This window comes from Myotis nattereri, assembly GCF_964212035.1.
Source record: "Myotis nattereri genome assembly, chromosome: 1".
NCBI classification, from domain to species: Eukaryota; Metazoa; Chordata; class Mammalia; order Chiroptera; family Vespertilionidae; genus Myotis; species Myotis nattereri.
The window spans coordinates 206,338,725-206,352,960 of record NC_138075.1 but is presented as its reverse complement, the minus strand read 5'-3'; the positions used below and the strand labels follow the sequence as shown (position 1 = coordinate 206,352,960).

Sequence of the window (14,236 nt, the reverse complement as noted above, 5' to 3'; positions counted from 1 at the left end):
CATCTCTATCTTACACATGAAAAAGGGAGCCTGAGCATTTCCTCCAATGCATTTACCTGGTTAACTAACTACCCGATTGTTACAACCCAGAGAGAGACTAAAATGATTCCACACCGAAAAGTCCAATGTGATATTCGGAGGATGAAAGAAATTCATGACTAACTCATGATTTGACGCTCACCTAATGCCGCGGGGGCTGCTCATTTGACCAACTCATGCCCAACTAACAAACCAAAGGTGTTATTTAAAGAGTTTATCTTGGTCACAGCTCTTTATTAGCCTTGTTTGTCTTGTAGGTCTAACTTTGGATTTCAAAAGTTTTGCATTTAAGGCAGAGAGTTAAGCACACTGGAAGGTCCATGCAAATCATAGGGCCCCAAATGCCAGTCCACATATATGTTTGGCCCATACAGTGCTTAAAGAAATTATTTTTGGTCAACATTTTAAAATTAGGAGGTTACTAGTATATATATTTAAGTGTTGATTTCTGGCTTCTCTTGAAAACCAACAGATCTGGAACATTGGGCCTGAATTTCTGCACGACAGTTCTGCTTGGGTAAAAGTGGCTGCGCCTCAAAATGGGGCTTTCCTGTTTGCTTTCGGCTCCACCACCCCCACAAAATATGCATATGTCCTTATACTCAGTAAGCTTCACTGATTTATATTCCTGTTTGGTCCTTTGTGCAGAGAATGCTAACTGTCCCCCAATATTACATTCTCCCCTTGTTCTACAGTAATGCTCCAGGTGGCCTCATGACTACATTTCCCAGCCTCCCTTGCAGCTAGATGTCATCATGTGACTAAGTTCTGGCCAACAGTACGAGAGTGAAATTGATGTTTGGAACTTCCAGGCTGTGCTTTTAAAGTAAAGTAATGTGGCCTTTCTTACTCCTTTTCTTCTTCTTGACAGCTGGAATGTGGACATGGTGGTGGGAGCTGGAGCAGCCATCTGACATCACAAGATGGAAGCTATGTAATGAGAATAGCAGAGCATTAAAAAAAAAAAAGTAGGAGGAAACTGGATCTCCAACAAGGAGTCCCATACCTCCTCTGGAAAGCTTATGCTCAGACTGTTACATCAGAGAAATAAACTTCCGTTTTTGTTTCTCTTTTTCACAGCAGCCTCAACTGTATCTGAATGAACATATCCCTGGCGAGTAGTTTTTCCTTGTAAATGGGACCCATGAAGGAAGCGTCAAATCCAATTGCACCAAGAGCTGAGATGAGGTATAACCCTCTTCAGGGCACAAGCCTCATTGGAAAACCCTGCCCACGCCTCACAGGAGCCCCTTGCAGGTGGTACCACTTCCCGGCTGTGGATGGGTTTGTTCACATGGCTCCTTAGGGGCCTCTGTTCCCCACAGCTGCGTGTCTCGGGTTCACAGGCCGCTGTGCCGCATGCTCATCTCCACCTTGTCTTGGAAGGCCACACCTGAGCAGGCGGCCCTCCCACCTTTTCTCGGCAGTGCCCTCAGAGCGGAAGACGAGAAGGAAGTTCTCGGTGGGTACCGTTCTGGCTCCCAAGTGGCCGCCACGTCTTCCTGGCTAAGTGTGGACCCACAGAGGATCCTCACAGTTTCGAAATGAGCAGCCCCCGCTGCGTTCAGTGAGCGTGAAAGACTGGTTCTGGAAATGACTTCTAACAAAGAAAGATGTAACTACCTCCCCAGGGACAGCGCCCCAGATGACAGGTTGTTGTGTTCCTTAGAATGATGAATGAAAGTACTGAATGAGGGAGTCGCATGCCTGCCAAAGACGGCTGTGCCCACCAGCAGAGTGAAGGATGAGCCTTAGGGCTGAGAAAGGCTGCAGGGAGAGCATAAGGCTCAAATTGGAAAATCATGAATCAAATGACACTTTCAAGAAAGAACACATTTTGGACATCATAAACAGAAAAATTAACCAACTTCCAGAAGCAGAAAGAATTCTACTTGAACATGGATCAACATATGTTGGGTTTAATGCTGCTCTCCGGGGCCTAACAGCAGTCTTTTCCCACGCATCGTATATGTGACACAGGCTCGTATAGCTGCTGGTTTACCAATGGTAGTGATCCCATTTTTGACAGAGAACGTAACTTACAAAAGCTTTGTAAGTTTACCATTGAGTACAGATGATTTGCATTGTGAAACCTGTACCATCACACGAGGTGGATTGGCTGGACTTGTTTTTGGTGGTTTGTACCCTGTTTTTTTGGCTACTCCTGTGAATGGTGGCCTAGCAGCCAGGTGTGCCTCAGCCCTGCTACCAGAGAGAGGACACATCTTAACCCACTGGATGAGAATATGTCAACCTATCTTTAGAAAGATGTTATTTCCCATTTTGCTCCAGGCTGGGTTTTCAGCATACCTTAGTTCTAGGCAATATAAACTGCTTATAAAGGCTTTTCAATTACCTGAACCTGGCCTAAAAATTCAGCTATTGTTAAGCAAATGTGTACACAAAAATAAAACTGTAAGAATTAAAAAAGAAAAAAGAAAAAAAGGAAGTACTGATAGAAATCAGGTAATAATAACGCCAGGCTCTGTGGTATAGTCTTTGACAAGGAGTCCTCCAATCCAGGACTACTTTGGGGGAACAGATGGGGAAAGAAAAGAACTACTGTTTAATAGGCACTTAAACCCTAGCTGGTTTGGCTCAATGGATTCAGTGTCGGCCTGTGGATCAAAGGGTCCTGGGTTTGATTCTGGTCAAGGCCAGGTACCTTGGTTGCAGGCTCCTTCCAGGCCCAGGGCCCTGGTCCGGGCTCATGCAGGAGGCAACTAATCGGTGTGTTTCTCTAACATTGATGTTTCTCTCTGTCTTTCCCCTTTCCTTCCACTTTTCTTAAAAATCAATGGAAAAATATCTTCAGGCAAGGATTTATTTTTTTTTAAAACTTATTTTTATTTTTTAAATATATTTTTATTGATTTCAGAGAGGAAGGGAGAGGGAGAGAGAGGCAGAAATATCAATGATTGCCGGGGTCCAACCCCAGCAGGTCCAGGGGTTCCCAAAGGCGTAGACGGAGTCGGCGAAGAAGGAATGACACGGAGACAGCGTTCAGTTGATCAGCAGCCTAGCCAGGATCTCCAGCCAAGTTCTGGTCTCGATCTCCAGAGAGGTTCTGCTTAGGATCTCCAGCCAGGTTCTGTGTCCATGTTCTCTTGCTAGGTTCTCCAGATTCTCCAGCCAGGTTCTGTAGCCATGTTCCCTCGCTAGGTTCTTCAGCCAGGTTCTGTCCAGGTTCTCCAGCCAGGTTCAGTCACCAGGTTCTAGTCAGGTTCTCTTGCCAATTTCTGTAGTCAGGTTCAGTCCAGGATTTTTTGCCATGTTCTCTCCAGCGAAGTTCTTCTGTCTGTAGGTTCTGTGTAGGTTCTGTCTTCTTTCTGTCTCTCTCTGTCTCCTTCTGTGTCTTCCTGTCTTGTTACAACTGTATTTATACCAGTTGATTCAAATCCTATCAATCTCTATTTCAAAGGTTAGGGCGTTTCTTATCTCCATTCCAGGGAGTAAAGATTATGTAGCTTAAGCATGATTGTTCGTAGTTAAAGTGATTAATTACCCACCTGGCACTTAGTTAAGAGGTTTTATTCCCTCCCTAACTTCAGGGTAAAATCCCTACCTGGGGAAACAACCTTTCTCAGAGACCTTGGTTAAAACACATAGTGCCAAGAAGGTGAGAAAACATATTAAGAACAGTATGCCATATATGCCAGGTCCCTTGAAACAGCAAGGATGGACCGGCTCCCGGCAAATGATGAGAGAGAATCATTAATTGGCTGCCTCCTGCAGGCCCCCTACTGAGGACCAAGCCCGCAACCCGGGCATGTGCCCTTGAGCAGAATTGAACCTGGGACCCTTCAGTCCGCAGGCCGACACTCTATCCATTGAGCCAAACTAGCTAGGGCTCAGGCGAGGATTTAAAAAAAAAAAAAAAAGGCACTTAATGTCCCATAAATGCATTGTACATTTTCTCATTGAATCATCTCAGAAGCCCTATGAGGAGGTATTATAACTATTCTTTCTTAAAGCCGAAATGCTAAATAAAGTAACTTGTCAAAGATCACACAGCTTGGAAGCAAAAAGCCAGGATTTTGATGTTCTGGTGATTTATGTTCAGTCCATATCACTCAGCCTCATGGACTCTCTAAGGTTAGCCTAATCAGAAGGTAGAGGCAAGCAAGATCATGGACAAATCGCTGGGGATGGAAGTATCGCGGGGAGGGGGCTAGTGTGTAATGGAGGCAGAAAAGCAAGGGGGAGCCCAGCTGGCATGGCTCAGAGGTTGAGAGCCGACCTATGGACCAGGAGGTCATGCTTTGATTCCAGGTCAGGGCACACGCCTGGGTTGCGGGCTCGCTCATCAGTAGGGAGCATGCAGGAGGCAGCTGATCAATGGTTCTTTCTCATCACTGATGTTTCTCTCTCTCCCTCCCTCCTTCTCCCTTCCTCTCTGAAATCAATTTTAAAAATATTGTGGAAAAAAAAGAGAGTGGGAGACATGAAGAGACTGTACACCTGCATCAATCAGATCATCGTAAGGCCCCACAATTTAAAGAAGGTTTCAAAACAAGTGCAACTCTCTGATGCCCGAGGGAGGAGCGATTGTGGAAGAGGCAGGTGGCCGATATGCATGGGGAGAGCTGGCCTGGCAGCAAGACGAAATCACTCTGAAAACGAAATGTTCCTGCCCTCTTTGCATTGCAGGATACCGCTGAGTAATTGGTTGGTAGGATATGAAGTAGAGAAGAAATTACAGCTTAATAGGCAAGACAGAGGGGTCCATGTTTCTGCTTATTGAAATACGTGTGCTTTTGCCGTGTGTACCCAGGTTACTCTTTGATATGGAAGGCCTCTGTGTCCATTCAGACTGTTCTGCAAGATCGAAGGGGGGAAATGTTCCCAAAACGCTCCCTGGGGCCCTGAAGGTCATCAAGCATCAGACAAAATCATGCCAACATTCCTTTCGCTATTATCACTTACCTCTGCCTCTTCAGAGAGGCAGTTCATCTTTACGTCCACTTAGTGCTAAGGTGTTTTCTGACAGCATCGGTGAAAACCCACTCAACGTCAAAGACCAGCCTTTTAGACACAAGACAAATGTCAGTTCTGTGTGGCACAAAGTGGCTGCTAACAAATCTTTTAAGATATTTCTTTCTCTCTCAGCTATGGATGGGTGTCTGACAGCTCCAACTCCTTTAACTCTAAACCAATTTGTAAGACAGATAAAATCCTCAGCAATGGAGACGTGTCTAAGTTGCAGCTGTTTACACTTCAGCGGTGGTGGTGGTGGTAGTGGTGGGGACAAGCTGGGTCCCAGATATATTCCAGCTGCAACAAGAGTGATATCCTCTCCTCTGGGTCAGTCGAGCTTTTTCTACAGAATGGGTCTCCGGTGAGTGAATAACATTCTCCAGACAGGAGCAGAAAAGGATATAAAATAGAAGCATCGGTGAGGCAGAGAGAACGATGCCTCCAAGCCTATCTGCAGTTCAACAGACCTTATGCTTGTGTGGACGTGGCAGCAGGGTGAGGCTGGAGAGGAGATCTGCAGAGAGCTCCCGGGGAGGGCAGGGGTCCTGAGCAGGATGGGGACATCTGGTTTTCAGAAGGCTTCTTGAGAATTCCATCGTGCAGAAGCTTTCCAGAGCTAGCATGTGGCTCCATGATGCTGGGGACCCTGTTCCCTTCTATCTTTTATTCCCTGCTATTTTCAATAGGTAGCTTCCTTCCAGTGTGGTCAGATGGTAGCCAAGAAGTGGTCAAAGGTTGCTTCTCTCATCATTCTTTATGAACGTTGCTTTGCTAATGAGAACATGGACTCCTGCTAGACTTGGGGTCAGAGAAGGAGACAAAGGAATATGATGAGCTACTAGTGCAGTTGGCAGCTTAAAATTCATTGCATCACCTTGGGGAGGTGAGGGCTATGGGTGGAGGTGGAGGAGGACACAGAAGGGATAAATGATGACGGGAAAAATAAAATTAAAACAATTCCAAAAAATCCATTGCATCACCAAGTTCTCTGAGTTAAGTCTCTTGCCCACCTTGCTTTGATAAAATCAGAAATGCAGCCCTCAGCTCTCCATTGCTGTAATCTGGCCTGGTTGGGAGGAAGTGAAACTAATTTGGGCAAAGACACATCCTGTCTGTCTGTCCATGCTTCCTGTATGGACAGGAAGGTAAAAGCAAGGGGTTACATATATTGGGCTAGAATATTAGGGAAAGAGGAAACAATGTATGAAGTGAGACTTTGGGGTCAAGGATCTATATATATTAAAGCCTAATATGCAAACTGTCCCCGAGGGAGTTTGACTGGGAGACCAATCACTCGCTATGACGTGCGCTGACCATCAGGAGGCGGTGCGGAATGAAGGAAGGCCCAGGCTGGCAGCTGGCAGCTGGCAGCTGGGGAAGGGAGGCCCTGGTTGGCAGCTGGAAGGAAGGCCCTGGCCAGCAGCCAGAAGGCCTCAATAAGCCCTGATCGCCAGACAAGCCTAGGGACCCTACCCATGCATGAATTTTGTGCACTGGGCCTCTAGTAGTTCAATTTTTAACAATTTCCTTTTGCTTTAGGAATTGCTCAGTTGTTGTTCTTTTTTAAAGTCAAGTTTCCAAGTAGAAAAGGCAGTATTTGTCAAGCACTACAATTTACTTTGAGTCAATTGGATTCAGAACATGAAGGCCCTTTTTATGTCCATAGTAACTAAAAATAATAATAGTAGTAGCATGTTTCTCCACTAATTTGTAGGTTTCTCATTTAATGCAACAGTAACCTTCTGAGATAGTGATTGCTACTCTCTCTTATGGGCAGGGAAAGTGAAGCTCAGAGAGGGTAAGTGGCTTCCCCAAGGACACACAGCTGGTAAAAGGCAGAGTCTAGGGCAGTGATGGCGAACCTTTTGAGCTCGCGTGTCAGCATTTTGAAAAACCCTAACTTAACTCTGGTGCCACGTCACATATAGAAATTTTTTGATATTTGCAACCATAGTAAAACAAAGACTATATTTTTGATATTTATTTTATATATTTAAATGCCATTTAGCAAAGAAAAATCAACCCAAAAAATGAGTTCGTGTGTCACCTCTGACACCCGTGTCATAGGTTCGCCATCACTGCTCTAGGTCCTTCCATGCTGTGTCCAAGGGTAAGAGATCCTTTTTAGTGCTGCATAGTATTCCATGGTGTCAATATACCACAGCTTTTTTTAATTCACTCCTCTACTGATGGGCACTTGGGCTGTTTCCAAATCTTACCTATTGTAAATTGTGCTGCTATGAACATAGGGGTGCGTATATTCATTCTGACTGGTGTTTCGGGATTCTTAGGATATATTCCCAGAAGTGGGTCAAATGGCAGTTCCATATTTAATTTTTTTGAGGAAACTCCATACTGTTTTCCACAGTGGCTGCACCAGTCTGCATCTTCTATGTTTGGTAGAAATATAAATCTGGTGCAGCCATTATGGAAAACAGTATGGAGGATCCTCAAAAAATTAAAAATAGAACTACTATATGATCCAGCAAACTCACTTTTGGGCCTACATATCTGAAGGAAATGAAATCACTAGCTTGAAAAGATATCTGTACTCCTATATTCATGCATAATTTTTCCCAATAGCCAACATATGGAAACAACCTGTGTCTGTTGCCAGATGAATAAACTAAATGTTTTTGTGCGCATGTGCACGCACAGAGAGAAGAGTATTATCCAGCCTTAAAAAGAAGGCAGTCACGTCATTTGCAACAATATGGATGAACCTGGAGGACACTGTGTTAAGGGAAATAAGCCAGATAGAAAGACGAATACTGCATGAAATCACTATGTGGAGGAAATGGGGAGAGACTGGGAAAAGGATATCAATTTGGTAAAACTTTCAGTTAAGCCACAAAAAGAGAACAGGTTTGGAGACCTCTAATTCTGATGAATTCCAGCCAGGTGAGGCTGTGGTTACCTTGGCCGCCCCCTGTTCCCTCCTTCAGCAAAGGTATTATGTGGATGGAGCAGTGTAGACTCAGACCCACGGTGGGAGTCCAGCTCGCTGGCATTAAGAAGTTCTGCCCAGGGCAGGATGTGATGATACATCATCTGATGGAATATCATGCAATTTCTAAAAATAACAGATCAATTTGGATTGATGTGGAAAGCTGTCCAAGATCCAGTAAGTGAAAAAAGCAAGTGGGGTAGAATAATTATAGTGTCAAATAAAGAAATGATATTTATGTGTTTCTATATTCATAGAAAACTTCTGGTAGCAGTGGTGACCTATAGGAAATGATACTAGATAGAAATGACTTTTTAATGTACTGTTTAAATTTTTAAAAAATCCTAAACATGAATTAGTTCATTTAAAAAATGGTTTAAAAATGTCCAGGCTTTTTGAAACTCCTTTTATGATTTTTATCCTGAGGAAATAGGGCTAAATAAATATTTTGTACTAAAATGATCATGACATTTATGAAAATGGTGTAAGATTGGAAATAACCTAAATGCCTAGCATTAAGAGAATGATTAAGTAAATAAAGGAGAATGGACTGTAATATAATGTGGTCATTTAAAAAAAAAAAAATCAGGTTTCTGAAAAGTGGGGGAAATGCTTACAATATGCTAAGTGGAAAAAACATAATCTATGTAAATTCAGTATTAATAGCAATGATATTAAAAATGCATAGAAAAAAAAACTTGGAAGAAATATCCTCAAATGACAACAGTGTCTGCCTCTGGTAGTGAGGTTACAGGGAGTATTTTTCTTTCTAGACTCTTATTTTATTACATTCTTTTCAATTTTTCTTCAACATGCATGCATTATTTTGTAATGTGAAAGAAAACGAAAGTAAACCACCGAGAAAACCATGACATGCATTCCTGGCATGAGTCAGGAGCTGAATTTTCATGTTTAAATTCGTTTCAGAAACACGGAGTGGTTTCTAGGCAACCTGCTTGGGAAATCATGTTCCTGCCCATTGTTCCTGGAGTGTGCGTGAGCCTCTCAAAGAAAATGTAAGCGATGAACCCCTGTGGAAGCAGACTCCTGCTAAGGAAAAGCACGCTTTCCACCCAGCTTTGGCCATGGGGAGCTGAGCTATTGTGACCTCACAGGGGGCTTGAGAGTTGTTGTTGTTTGTTTTTTTTGTTTTGTTTTGTTTGCAAATGAGTAATTGATTTTAATGAAGATTGCTGAAAATAGGTAAAGTAGATAGATATTCAAGGATCTGCTTATGGTGTGGGAAACTGGGTGGGGGTGGGGGTGGGGAATGAGAGCCCAAAGCAACAGCCCCAGGTGGCTGGCTTTGCTGAGAATCCAGGGCTGGGAATGCAGACAGTGGCGAGGCTTTACAAGACGGATTGCAGCTCAGGATGTGAAAAAGATTGCCTCATCATCATGTGAGCCATTTGCTATCATTACAGATCATCCTGCTGAGCCCGAGGGCTTTTAATCAGGAGGCAACACTGAAACACGGAGTCAGAGCTAAGAAACCCTGGGCCCAGCGTGATGGGCTGTGGGTGGAGGATGGGCGGGGTTACGAATGCCTTTTAGCCTCCAGGGAGCCGTGCTCTGTGCGAAGAGCTTGCAGAAGGTGCAGGAAGTATTGTTCTCGGCCCACTCGTGTGTTTTGTTGACTCCGACTACTGCATTTTCCAGCCAGGACCAAAGGCATTCTGCCTGATGGATGGGGTCAGAGCCCAACGCTCACTCCTAGGCCCCCTAGTGGTTCTCTGTCGCAATTAAAAGAATTGTAAGTGAGGCATAAACAGCAGGTTCCTGCCTTTGACCTTGACTCCCTCCAGGCCTCATCATAGCTCAAGGGAGAGGCTGCATATCAGGACCCCTGGCCTCTGGAATGATGAACCCTCGTCCTAATAGAAGGTGGCACTGGAGGCAGGAATGTTTCAAGGGGGAGAGTTAAGAAGAGCTTATTCTGCCTCCAAATATCTGACCCCATGCCCTGCATTCCACTGCTACCCTACTTTAAAGCTACAGACAGGGTAAAGGGAGAGGGGATACCAATATTTACTGAGCCCTACTCATGTGGTAGCATATATATATAAATTTCAGAGAGAGGGAGAGGTATAGAGAGATAGAAACATCAATGATGAGAGAATCATTCATTGGCTGCCTCCTATACTCCCCCTCCTGGGCACTGAGCCCACAACCCAGGCATGTGCCCTGACCAAGAATCTAACAGTGACCTCCTGGTTCATAGGTCGATTCTCAACCACTGAGCCACACTGGTTGGGCATATGGTAGCTCTTGAGGGCTTGACACATCTGTTTGTGCTAAATGTTTGCAGTCTGGAGTGATACATGGCGCCCATGAAGCAGATAATATTCTTCTTGTCTTTCCAGAGAGGAAACTTAGGCGCAAAGAGGTTTACAAATGCCCAAGGTCTCTAACTAATAAATGGCAGCACAGAAACTCCAGCCCCAAATTCCAACGGATCTGCTCATTTCTGTCCACCAAGATGCCCCACCCCCAATGCCCACCACCTTGCTGTCCAGCCTGTCAGGTAAGAGCCCCATGATCTCTGTATCCTCTGGGTCAGTCTGCCCTGGAGGCCAATGTCCTCTGACTTCTCTGAACCTCTCATTTGGCAGTGAGTCACCCCTTCAGGGCGTATTCTTCTTATATTATTTGTTTAAATAGTCTTAGATTATCATTCAACTTTTCTTGGAAGTTCATCTTCAAAGAGTTCATAAGCACCTTGAAGGAAGGGACAATGTATTAATCCGTAAACTCTCTGCCCAGAATTCAGAAAATATTTGCAGTTAGAGTGCAAATCAGAACTTACCTCCCAGGGCCTGTTGGTACTAGGAAACTAGCAAACAGTTTTAATTTTTGTTTGAAAAATTTATTCTCATAAAAACACACCTAGCCATAGATGGTTTGGCTCAGTGGATAGAGCGTCAGCCTGTGGACTGAAGAGTCCCAGGTTTGATTCCGGTCAAGGGCACATGCCTGGGTTGCGGGATCGATCCCCACCGGAGGCGTGCAGGAGGCAGCCGATCAATGATTCTCTTCCATCATCAATGTTTCTATCTCTCTCTCCCTCTCCCTGCTTCTCTGAAATCAATAAAGAAAAATATTTTTAAAAATAAAATAAAATAAACCCCCCACACACACCTAATAAGTGACTTTTTCCTTGGATTGGGGGGAAGCGGGTGGCTTGCAACCTAACCTAAGGTAAATACAGATCTCTTTCTCCAGGAGCTTAGGACCTCGAGCGCACATGTGGCTTGACTGTTATGACACGGGCTTTGGGCCACAGGGGGAATTCAGGTAGCTCCTTCTGTGCTGACTGGAACCTGTTGGTTCCCAGGCCAAACAGCACAACTTCTGAAACAAGGTTCTGCTCCAGCAAGCTGGAGCCCTAATAGACCCAGGAACAAGCTGCTGGGTTGTTTATCAGGAGCATTTACATCTGGGTGTGCTCATTTTGCTCTTAAGGCTGCCCTCCAGGGAGCCATGCTTGGCGCAGGGATGTGCACAGTACGGTTAAGACCCAAAGCACTCAGCTCCCACCACCCTCTCACAGTGGACAGCAGGGAGTGCTGCTTCTCAGGAGAGGCTGGCCAAGGCTGCCTGGGGAGGTGTGGCATGGGAGGGGGTTGACCGGCAGTCAGGAGACCCTCCAACAGGCTCTGGCCACTACAGTCATGTATTTCGTGAGCATTTATTGGGCACCTCTTATGTGCCAGGCACTGGGGATACCAAGAGAAATACAGCAATTGGGAGGTGCTCAGTCTGGTTGGGGGACAAACATGTCAACAGTTAAACAAAACGATAGGCATTAGAATAGAAGCATGGCCAAACCGGTTTGGCTCAGTGGATAGAGCGTTGGCCTGCGGACTGAAGAGTCCCAGGTTCAATTCTGGTCAAGGGCATGTACCTGGGTTGCGGGCACATCCCCAGTAGGAGGTGTGCAGGAGGCAGCTGATCGATGTTTCTCTCTCATCGATGTTTCTAGCTCTCTATCCCTCTCCCTTCTTCTCTGTAAAAAATCAATAAAATATATTTAAAAAAACAAAGTCTTTCTAAAAAAAAAAAAAAAGACTAGAAGCATGTATGAGAGTACAGAGAAGGAAGTATAGAATTCTGCCCAGGGAGGTTCAGAAAAAGTTTCATAGGTTAGGAGACTCTGCAAATGAGTCTAGAAAGAGGGAAAATTGTTCCCTGGTTGGGCAGGGTAAAACGAATATTTCTGGCTGAGGGAACAACACATGCATGGAGGTGTGAAGGAGTGCGGCAAACCCACCTCGGTATTTATTTTTTTAATTTGATTGATTTCAGAGAGGAAGGGAGAGGGAGAGAGAGCTAGAAAGAGCAATGATGACAGAGAATCATTGATCGGCTGCCTCCTGCACATCCCACACTGGAGATGGGGCCTGTAAAACCTGGGCATGTGCCCTGACCAGGAATTGAACCGTGACCTCCTGTTTCATAGGTCAATGATCAACCACTGGGCCACGCCGGCCCCGGCCCACCTCATTATCCAAGTGATGTGGCGATGGCAGGAAATGAGTCTTATGGGGGAAGGCAGAGTTGAAAATATGAAGGGGTGAGATGCTGTGTTTTAGAGTGTGACTCCATCCTATGGATGGTGAAGGAACATGGGAGGATTTCAAAGGAGGAGGTGGGTGTGGATCAGTCAGATTTCAAAAGATCTATGTAATGATGTGAAGGAGGTACTAGAAGAGGAAGAGACTGAAGAAGAGGAACCAGCCCTGAGGTGACCTGGTCACACTACCTGGAGTATGTCAGGGGAGATAAGAGAGAGTGTGGGTTTAAAAGACAGAATTGATGAAGCCTGGTGAAAGATGAGATGTGGTGATGCGGGAGGGCAATCTGGGATAACTCCCAGTTTGGGCATGGGAGATGGGAATGGTGGCTCCATTCAACAAACGCAGGAACAAATGGGAGGGGCGGGAAGGTCAGTGTGGAGGGGAGTTCACTTTTGGCCATGTGTCTAACGTGCTTTTGGGCCGACCAGGTAGAGCTGTCTGCTGAGTGCTTGGTGTGTGGGAGTCTGAGCTCATGGAAGAGGCTGGTTTCTGATGGCAGAGGCTGGATCCGGCTTCCCTTTCTGTAGACATTCCGTAAAGATTGTTTTGGGTAGCTAATTAATGACTACAAGGCACTGGGAAAACAGAACGACTTTGCAATGTAAATGTGGATGCTCTCCCGGTAATGGACTGATGGTTGCAGAAAAGCTCCAGCTAAATAACACTAATTTTTCCCAGCTATAAATAACCCTTCTGCTGCAGTCGGGTTTTCAATGACACCATGAAAAGAAATGCCGCAGGGGAAAGGAGGACTGGGGCACAGGAGGGCACAGCATGCCTGCAGGGTACAAATGTGGGCAAGTTCCAGCCAAAGGGGACAAGGCAGTGATCTGATCCGGTAGAAAGAGATGAAAGTTTAACATCAGGAGATGATTCCTTAACTACTTGGGTGTCCATAATAAATGATCAGATGTGTAATAAACGGTTGCTGCCACTTTCACAGATACAGTAACAGTTTTAAGCTCTTTTTTTTTTTTTTTTTTTTTTTTTTACAGAGAGGAAGAGAGAAGAAGGATAGAGAGTTAGAAACATCCATGGGAAAGAAACATGGATCAGCTGCCTCCTGCGCGCCCCCTCCTGGGGATGTGCCCACAACCCAGGTACATGCCCTTGACTGGGACCTAACCTGGGACCCCTGAGTCCGCAGGCTGACGCTCCATCCACTGAGCCAAGCCGGTCAGGGCTGTTTTGAGCTCTTTATGTGTATTACTTCATTCCGTTCTCAGAACAACTTCATGGTAATTCCGTTGTTATGCCTCCTTTGACGATGAGTAAATTGAACCCGAGAGTATAAGTGACGTACCCAAGGCCACTCAGCTCAAAAGCGGCAGATAGTCTGGGCCCAGCATCCTTATAGAGGCAATTAATGACTGTGCTTTCCTGCCTCTCCGTGTAAAAGTTAGGAAATATAGCCCTAGCCGGCTTGGCTCAGTGGATAAAGCTCAGCCTGTGAACCGAAGGGTCCCAGGTTCGATTCCGGCCAAGGGCACATGCCTGAGTTGCTGGCTCAATCCCCAGTGGGGGTTGTGCAGGAGGCAGCCGATCAATGATTCTCTCTCATCATTGATGTTTCTATCTCTCTCTCCTTCTCCCTTTCTCTCTGAAATCAATAAAGAAATATATTTAAAAAAAGTTAGGAAATATCACTTTACACGGCTTCCAATTCCTCATGGATTCTGTAACAGGCAGGTGACAT

At 45.2% G+C, this 14,236-nt stretch overlaps 1 protein-coding gene across 1 annotated transcript; it reads left to right on the top strand.

Annotated features, from left to right (window-relative positions):
• Positions 1-1,473: 1,473 nt before the first annotated feature.
• Positions 1,474-2,535, top strand: LOC308511358 (transmembrane protein 126A-like; the record flags this gene model as incomplete). Its single annotated transcript, XM_081081391.1, has 1 exon — positions 1,474-2,535. Exon 1 carries the CDS (start codon positions 2,044-2,046, stop codon positions 2,533-2,535), a length of 492 nt encoding a protein of 163 aa, XP_080937517.1. The 5' UTR covers positions 1,474-2,043.
• Positions 2,536-14,236: the final 11,701 nt, after the last annotated feature.